The sequence below is a fragment of the Impatiens glandulifera genome, chromosome 1 (assembly GCF_907164915.1).
Source record: "Impatiens glandulifera chromosome 1, dImpGla2.1, whole genome shotgun sequence".
Lineage (NCBI taxonomy): Eukaryota > Viridiplantae > Streptophyta > Magnoliopsida > Ericales > Balsaminaceae > Impatiens > Impatiens glandulifera.
In genome coordinates, this window is record NC_061862.1 from 3120932 (window position 1) to 3130717 (window position 9786).

Genomic DNA, 9786 nt, shown 5'->3' on the forward strand with positions numbered 1-9786 from the left:
GTCAAAAACGTGTTAAACGTGTCAAGGGCGTGAAAAATGTGTCAAAAACGTGTTAAATGTGTCAAGTACGTGAAAAACGTGTTAAATGTGACAAAACGTGTTAGACGTGCAAAAATGTGTTAAACGTGCCAAAAACGTGTTAAAAACATGAAAATCATGTTAAACGTGTCAAAAACGTGTCAAGGACGTGAAAAACGTGTTAAATGTGTCAAAAATGTGTTAAACATTCAAAAACGTGTTAAACGTGCCAAAATATGAAAATATGTTAAACGTGTGAAAAACATATTAAAAACGTGTTAATCGTGTTTAATGTGTGAAAAACGTGTTAAAAATATCAAAAACAAGAAAAATTTGTTAACTTGGAATTACAATTCCGACCTAAAAAGAGTGGAATTGAGAACTATCAAATTACACTATATTGAATTCCATTGGAATTCTAATTCCAATTCTTAATATTAAAGTGTCTAACAAACACAAGAATTAGAATTGGACCCTCCAATTCCAATTCCAATGCTAATTCCAGGGTTATCAAACACACCCTAATTGAATTTCACACTAACACTAATAAATAAAATTAAATACATAACATCATCAATACATTTTATTTTCATATTTTATAAGACAAATTATTTAGGTGGCCATCTAATTACTTAAATTGCTTATTTTTAACTCTCAAATTATTTTTAAAATATTTTGTTCTCAAGTGTCACGAATTCAATTTTCCATTACACATAATAATCTTTGTAACTATAAGCCCTCTAACTATTCTAATCGTTAACTTTTGACCCTCCAATTATTCTAATTATTGACTTTTAACACAAATTATTTGCTTACACCAATCTCTCCAAAAATACCAAATTTATAGATAGTCTGCTCTATTGTAATATACCAATATTTTGTTTTTACTTTATAGAGCAATGTCTTGGGTGACTCTCCAATTATTATGTTCCTTTACCTTTAGTTCTCCAATTATTTTTTTAAAAACAAATCGTCACTCAAATTTTTAGAAAGAATCATCAATGACCCTTAAAGTAGTGTTACCAATGATCATTTTGTCACTTTTTTCATCTTATTGACATTACTATATAAATATATATTTTTTAAAATATTGATAAATTACAATAGAGCAAACTATCTACAAATTTAGCCATAAAATAATATAAATTACATGTTCTATTTGTAAAATAGATTACACATCCTTCATAATAAATATAAAAGAGTCACGAGTGATAATTAGTGTAAACAAATAATTCAAAAGTTAAGAGTGAACGATCAGAATAGTTGGAGGGCTTTTAATGGATATCCATGAATAACCATTAGTGAGCATTTCTGAAAATTTGAGAGGTAATTTGTTTTAAAAATAATTTGAAAGCAATTAGAGTAATTGAATAGACACCCAAGTAATTTATCTTATTTTATAAAAGTTTTAAATTTATTTTTATATAATAATATAAATTTTCATATATTATAATATACATAATATTAAAAAATAAAGAATACGGTGTAATGGTATCCCGCAGAGATTTATTAAAACTGAATGGAATGAGGAATGCCGATAAAAAAATTCCGAAGTAGAATAGGATAGAGACAGGAAACATATATTCCGTCCCAATCCGCTCCTTGAATCATTGTCATCCCTAGTCTAGATAGACACAACATAAAAAAAAAAAAAAAGCAGCAGAAGAAGAACTGTATGTGAAATGGATAAAAAAATATTGGTAGAAGATTCAACCAATGGAATTTTAGTACATGCTTTTATATTCAGTTAGTTCTACTTCTAGCAACAACCTCATAGAAACACAGTAGCATAAAAGGCTAATAAATATGCGGAAATAACCGATACAACATTGAATTGATTTGCGGGGAGGAGATAAATGTCCACAAACTCCCTAATCTCGAAATGGAGTGAGATCGATATTGAATGGTTGTTTCCCCCTGCTCACCTTCTTCAAGAATCAAACACAAAAACCAAATATCTTAGACAACTGCTAATAAATAATAATCTCACCAAATATATTATATTACTTACACCAATAGCTACTAGCTCTTCTAGCAATTCTTCCAAATGGCGAAGGGGCTGTTTTCATGCATAAAAAAAAACACCAACACGGTTATCATATCACTAGTAGATAGTCATGTTTTCTCAACTAAGAATATGTATAACATACCCATTGTGTCGGTCCATCAACTGGAGCATTTAAAGGATCATCGTGCACCTAATAATCAACACAATTTTAAGATCATCTCATCCTCGAAGAATTGCTAATTGGTTTAATTTTACAACAAGAAGAAAATGAATCTATTATATATGTTTGTACATTAAGCCCAAACATATTGCTAATAAGAAATGAGTATAAGCAAACTACACAATAATCTCTACTACCTCCATGAAAATTCCATCAACTCCGACAGCAACTGCAGTCCTTGCAATACATGGTATTAGCTCGCGAAGGCCTCCACTAGCAACACCACCACCTTCCAGCTATACACAATAGAGAAAGTTATTCATAAGTTTGGATCTAGAAATCAACAATTCTAAACAAAAATTGAATTTGATCCATACCTTTTTCCCAGCAGGTTGTTGTAAAGAATGAGTGATGTCAGCTACCTGTTACAAAACACTCCAATCAAGTTATTTGATCTTTAGGACTGAAGGGAAGCAAACAGTGAGTAGTTTAATATGTAGAATTTTCTCACAACTGGGCAATTTGCTTCCCTCATCCACTCAAAGTTGCGTGGATCAACAATTAAATCATCTGCAGAGACAACAAAAATATTAGATAGATAGTTCATATTCCACTTTCTTGTCAAAATATACACGAAGAGCCCATTATCCAACTAAATACCTGAATTTTTGAGAAAATTATGTAAAAGCATAAAAAATAAGAGGTGGAGAGAGTTACTACTCTCAAAACCTTCCCTAAACGAGGATATATTTTATTTATTATAGTACAGAGATATCCATGGTAATTTCTGAAATGAATTATCAAAATTACCCAGCACAATGTTTTAACCTGAAGATTTAAAGATGACTTACTATAGCCGAACATTGTCCCCCTCTCGCAAACCATAACGTTGTTATTTCCAGCCAATCTAATTTTCTCAGCAGAATTTACCATCACCTATAAGAGGAGGATGTCACCGTTACCAAATTATACTTCATCAGAAGGGAGAGGCGAAAGTAGGACAATATGTTCAATATACAAACAATTTGTGAATGAGGAAAAGTTTTCCCAAAATAGTGAGGAAAAAACTTTACTTACCGAAGGAGCACAAAATTGGCCTTTCTTGATATTGATAATTTTTCCAGTTTTGGCAGCTGCAACTAAAAGATCTGTCTGGCATTTTAAGAGTGGCGAACAAGTGATAAGAACTTATGAGCTTAGTATTAAGGTGCGTGATGATTGGCTAATGCATGAACCTAAAGCCAATTATTACAACCTGCCGGCAGAGAAATGCTGGAATCTGAATAATATCTGCAACCCTTCCAACAGCTTCACACTGAGAAAAGTTCATTAATATTCACACAAGAACATAAGACTTCCATCCAGAAAATAAAATAAAAACAGATAAATTGATACTAGGAAGTTAAGGAGATAAAGCACAAAAGACACACGTAAAAGGCAATCCAGACACACTCATTCCCTCAAATACAATATCAACATTCCAACACCAGAGTAGCAAAAAATTAAAAATAATTTTGAAAAACCAGTTTCTTTCAATCATTTTGGCAAATTCTCTGAGATTAAGTTTCTCTTTTTCCTTGTTTGTTTGCCAATGTAATTAAATTTCATTGCTAATAAAATCTGAACACAAAGTATTCTCATCCTATAATCCTTAAGTTTTACGGCTTCAGAAATTTTATCAGTGGCATACAGTAGGCCAGCATTAACATTGAATATTCATACAATTGATTGTTGGAAATGACCCAAAAGGGTCAACCAAATGGAGAAAAGACATGGGTCTCATTCAATCGATCCATCATTTAAACCGTTATCGTACAACATAAGCTGTTATATCCAGCTGTAGGAGATAAATATGAATGTCATGTTTTCAGATAAGTTCATCATCTTTATGAACTGGAGAATGCAAATGTAGTTACTGATAAGAGAAAAGAGAAGAGCCTACCTGAATAGTCTCATGCACATCAGTCACAATAGGGATGTCATACGCTACTTTAACTTTCTCAAGGATCTGCAATCATTAAGAACATACTCATCAATCACCAGATCTATATCTTTTAATTAGTTTAAACATTAGCTAAGATATGAATTCAAGCTCCTACAGATAGCCAAATATCTGAGATCTAGCCATGTCTTTAATTGAACTCGCATAAGTGCCAGATAACAAAAGAATTCCCTAAATCTAAACTGATGGTATCTATACAGCAAACTATTGAAAAAAAGAAGGCAGAATTGGAAGTTAATACTAGTACCTTTAATCCTTCCTCCATGCCAGGGCCGCGAAACGATTTAGATGATGTCCTGTTGGCTTTATCAAAGCTAGACTTGAAAACAAGCGGCAAATCGAACCTGAGAAGTGAAGGTAAAGAGTTTGAAATACACTCAAAATGAATATAGAAAGAGAGGGAGAGAGTAAAAGTAAGAGACTTGGAAGCAATGGCTTTGATGTGTTTAGCCATCCGTAGAATGTGCTCCTCTGATTCGATGACATTGGGACCGGCTAACAAAAAGAACGGCTCAGCTGACTGTTTAACATCGCCAAAGAGAAATGCAGATTCAGATTAACATATTAGTGTACGTATAACAATCTATAGAAGAGATAGATCATAGAACCTTGAGCTGGTTAAGTAGAAGTGCCGATGAATCCATTGCCGCGCTTTGAACTGCAGTTAGGACTTGGATCTCGAAAACGAATTCAATTTGACGGGAGGATCGAATCTGAAAACACGAACTCTGAAATTTCAAACCAATCTAGGCTTCGATTTACTCCTTAAAACGCTAAGATGATCGTTGATGAAGCGTTGGAGCGGGGAACAGTGATCAACGCGTTTGGATGTTTAATCACTGAGCATATAGTGTTTTAGAATCAAGTGATGTTCAAGCAAATGGAATTAATATTATTCAAATTTAAATAATTTAAAATTAATTTTAATTTGTAAAAATTAAGTTTAATCTTAAACTTAATATTAACATATATTTTATTCCCTCTACATCCACTTAATTCCTCAATTGACCTTTATCTTGTGACTTACATTTTTTCATATACATTTTTTATCCCTCAATAAACCGCTCACCAATCTTAGTCAACCTCTCTTTTACTCACACTTCAACAACCAATCACAATTGACCACATATCTCTTATCTAACGTCAAACCAACCACTAACCACCACCGACATTCATCTCGTGACCTCACACTGAAAAGCCTCGGGCGGACCTCTCGGTCTTGGTCGAACATGTCGGTCTTCAAGAACATCAAAATTGAAGATTTTGCAATTTTGATAGGCCCCTGATCCTTTACAAAGTTTCTAGAAATATTAGAAACATCATCCCAAGGTATTATTCGACTAGGTGATGTTTAATTTGTTCAAAATAGTTTAAAGGCCAAAAATTGGGTTTTTGGTTTTTAGAGTTTAATGAAGTGTAAGAAGTTGGTCAATAACTTTATTATAGTTCATATGATTAATTGATACTAAAACATGAACATTTGATGTTTATTTGGACCAATTCAAGAACTTATAATTTTTATTTATTTTGAAAATTTTGATTTTGATCAAAACATTATCCAAATATGTGTCAAACATCATAGAAACATGATGAGAAGCTTTTTGGACTGATGTTCTTGATGATTAGCTCAAGAATAGAAAACTCGATTTTTAATTTTTTTCAACTTCAAATTTGGGTTCTTTTGTTTTAGATCAATTCATTATTTCTAACTTTCACAAATAGTTTGTAATAGTTTGTAAATGATCATAAGATCGTTTTTCAATCAAAAAATTAAACAACCAAACAATATTAAACTTATGAAAACTAAAATATAAAATTTTCAATTTCAAACTAAAAGATTGAATTAGAGGGTGATTGAAAGTTTACCAAGGATTGAAGAACACTCATTAGACCTTAGGAAAACTTTTGAAATGTCTAGATCTAAGTTTAAGATTTTATATAAATTTTGAAAAATCTAGAAAGCTTGAACTTCAATGGCGGATTTCTAAAAAATTCGAATTGAGGTATTGAGAGTTGATCACTTACCTTCGGAATCATCAATGAATGGTATTTATAGCCTCCTCAATTTGGTTGATTGGGCAAGTGGGCTTAAATCAGTTTTTTATTTTAAAATCTTAAGGGTTTATTTAAAATACACAAAATATTTAAAATAAATTTATTTTTAAAATACACAAAATATTTAAAATAAATATGTTATTTATTTTGTCATTTTTTTTATATTTTGGGTTAAATAAATAATTTATTTGGGATAAAAATGATAAAATATATATTTTAAAATATTTATTTTAATATCCTTTATTTTTCTAAAATTAATTCGAGATATAATAAGTATAACATTTATCTCAAATTATTTTATTTATTTATCTGGTAATTATCTTTAATTAATTAAAATTTAATTATCATAATAATTAATCTAATTAATTGTTTATTTAGGTTTTAGCTTTGAGTTAATATCTTAATTTATTTATTTAAAAATTATTAAAAAAATATTTATAAATTAGGGGTGTATTTTAGTCTTACCATGTATACACTTGAAATAAAATTATAAACTATTTTTTATTAGCAATATAAATATAAACTTTTTCTGTTTCTAAATCAGCACCGTGTTACTGTTTTTTTTGCTATTGATTTTGAAGACATTAATTAGTTAATTACTATATTATCATAATTAGTTAATTACTATATTATTTTTATAATATTTTAAAATTGTATCATGTAATTGATCACATGACCTAATTGATTAAGTGCAGTAATTTTATAATATTTTAAAAATGTATCATGTAATTGATCCCATGACCTAACCTAATCGATTGATTAAGTGTAATAATTTCTTTTTTTATTATTTTATTATTTTATTTTTTTTTTTTTTTTGTTGGAAAAACAGTTTAGTGTCATTTCATTAAAAAATTTTAAAAGAGGGAAAAATATACAAAAGTTTAAGATCAGATCTAGACAATTTCTAGATTTAACAATGAAACAATAATTGAATTACAGATAACAACAACAATCAATTAACGTTTATAGCATTTTTACTTTAATTTTATTTGTGACTTTTTCAAATGAAATATCCCATATCTAGTAAAGCTTTCTATTCTCTTCATTCTTTTCCATTCTTTTTCAGGATTGAATGAGTGCATTTCCATCTGAATTTATATCTCTCCAAATATCTTCAGCAGTTCTACTTCTTCCACTATGAGTTCTTGAATTTCTTTTTTTCTAGATATTGTAGATTACTTCTCCAAAATAGTATTTCAACATACTTAAATAGAAGGATCTTCCTTTTACTATTCTTCATCCATTCTTGGATTTCTTCCTATGTTCTTGGAAAATTGATGATGTTCATGTTTGTAGCATATCTTCTCCATATTTATATTATAAAAGAGCATTCCCCAAATAAATGGTTTATGCTTTCCTCAACTCCCGAACATAGGACACAGTTGATATCAGGAATGTTTATATATTTCGAATTCTGTCTTTTGTTGTCAACCTTTTCCTGTATACTAGCCAAATAATAAATTGGTGACGAGGAATAATATTTAGAGACCATACCACATTATGCCAATCCACCTATTGTCCTCTTGTTCTAATCATTTCCCATGTCTTTCTTATAATGAACTTCTCGTTGCTTTCTGTTTTTCAGCATATTTCATCATTTCTTTCATTGAGTTGCTTCTACCTCATTAGGTTTATGATTCTATCATCTTCTGGAATACGCCTCAAAAGTGAATCACATTTACCTTCATAGACGTCTCTAAATGTGTACTTGATGTATTTTATTCTAACTCTATTTCCTTGCATTTCTTCTTTGAATATAATGAGAATATTATCCAGCCAAGGATCATGCTAGAATAGTACCCCTCTTTCATTTCCAATTTTGGTTTGCACCATTTGAAAGACATCTTTTATTGTTTTTAAGATCTTCTTCAATGACCATGACATTCTTTCATTGATGCTTCGTGTCCAGATACTTTACTCTTCTTTTATAAATCTTGTATTAACCCATTTGACCCGCAGAGAGTCCGCTTTCTTCTCCAACTCCCATAAGCTCTTGATGGTGAGGGCTTTGTTCCATTCAACACAACTTTTTATTCCTAGTTCGCCTTCTTCTATGGGAGTGCAAACATCCTCCCATTTTACTTTTTTGCCTCCTCTGTCTTGTGTTCCCCAGATATAATCTCTCATGATTCTATCGAGTTCAGCCATTACTTTCTTTGGGATGACTATCTGTTGTGCCTAGTAGCCAATAATTCCAAAGATAACTCTTTTAACGAGCTCGATTCTACATGCATAAGACAATTTTTTTGTAGCCCCACCCAAGACAGAATTTCTAACCTTTTCTACTAGTTATCTGAAGTGATTATATCAGAGTTGTTTTGATGACAAGGGTACTCCAAGGTATTTCACTAGTAGTTCACCTTCCCTCTGTAATCAGTCCATTTATTCCCCCGTAACATAAAGTAAGAAAGATTCCCATAATATTGAATATGTTTTCCTTTCTTTCTTCATTAATCCCTCCATAGAAAGCCTGACTTTTGTCCTCATTGATGTATAAACCTGTAATACTCGAAAAGATTGTTAGATCTTCTTTCATTATACTAACATATTCAACATCCGCATAAGCCAAAAAAATAGATCATCTGCAAAACATATATGAGTTATTGCTTCTTCTTTGCAGTACAGGTGAAATTTGAAATGACGACTTCTTAGAAGAATTTTTAAAATACAGTCAATAATTTCCATTATTAAGACGAATAAGTAAGGAGATATATGGTCTCCTTGCCTTACTCCCCTTTCACCCTTGAAAAAGACTCCATGAATACCATTCACGCTCACAGCAAAGTGAGGAGTGAAAACACATTGCATAATCCAATCAATGAAAATGATTGGAAAACCTGTAGCAAGGAGGAATTTGTGGATTGATCCCCATCTGATCGAGTCAAAAACTTTTCTAATGTCAATTTTGAAAGGCACACGTGGCGATATGTTTTTCTTGCCATATCCATTCAATAAGCTCTACATGAGTAGGATGTTATGGGAAATAGAGCATTTGGGAATAAATGTTGATTGCCTCAATCCTACAATCTTATCAATAACTTTTTCAAACGTTGCGAAAGAATTTTTGAAATAATTTTGTAAATAACATTGCAGCATGAAATAGGACAAAAATCTTGAATTTTTTCCGGGATTGAATTCTTAGGAATCAAATTCAACATTGTGACGTTCCATTGCTTCAACATTTTCCTATTTTGGAAGAATTCTAAAACCCCTTCGCTTACATCTTTACCCATTATTTCCCAGTTTTCTTTGAAGAAGTTCGCGTTGAAACCATCTGGTCCTAGACTTTTATCCCCTTTCATCGAAAACACTATTTTTCTGACTTCTTCCATCTCTTGTAATCAATTAGTTATTACTTTCTTCACTAATTTTTCTTTGCACAATTTATTGAAGCAATCTTCGGTTGTCCTCTATTATTGTGCTCGTTTCTGTTCCAATCAGCTCTTTGTAGAAATTTATTGCTTCCTCATGAACTGTTTTTTGTCCCTGTAAAATATCTCCATTTGAGTTTGTGAGCCTTATGACCTGATTTCTGAAATTCCT

The 9786-nt window shown here is 31.0% G+C and overlaps 1 protein-coding gene across 1 annotated transcript; it reads right to left on the reverse strand.

Moving 5' to 3' along the window:
* Positions 1 to 1679: 1679 nt before the first annotated feature.
* Positions 1680 to 5015, reverse strand: LOC124920262 (2-dehydro-3-deoxyphosphooctonate aldolase). Its single transcript, XM_047460709.1, has 13 exons — positions 4797 to 5015; positions 4611 to 4708; positions 4436 to 4532; positions 4129 to 4194; positions 3442 to 3501; positions 3264 to 3338; positions 3038 to 3122; positions 2698 to 2756; positions 2564 to 2608; positions 2384 to 2482; positions 2169 to 2216; positions 2030 to 2077; positions 1680 to 1946 (listed from the first exon to the last, which is right to left on the reverse strand). Exons 1-13 carry the CDS (start codon positions 4830 to 4832, stop codon positions 1890 to 1892), a joined length of 873 nt encoding a protein of 290 aa, XP_047316665.1. The 5' UTR covers positions 4833 to 5015; the 3' UTR covers positions 1680 to 1889.
* Between the last annotated feature and the right edge of the window lie 4771 nt (positions 5016 to 9786).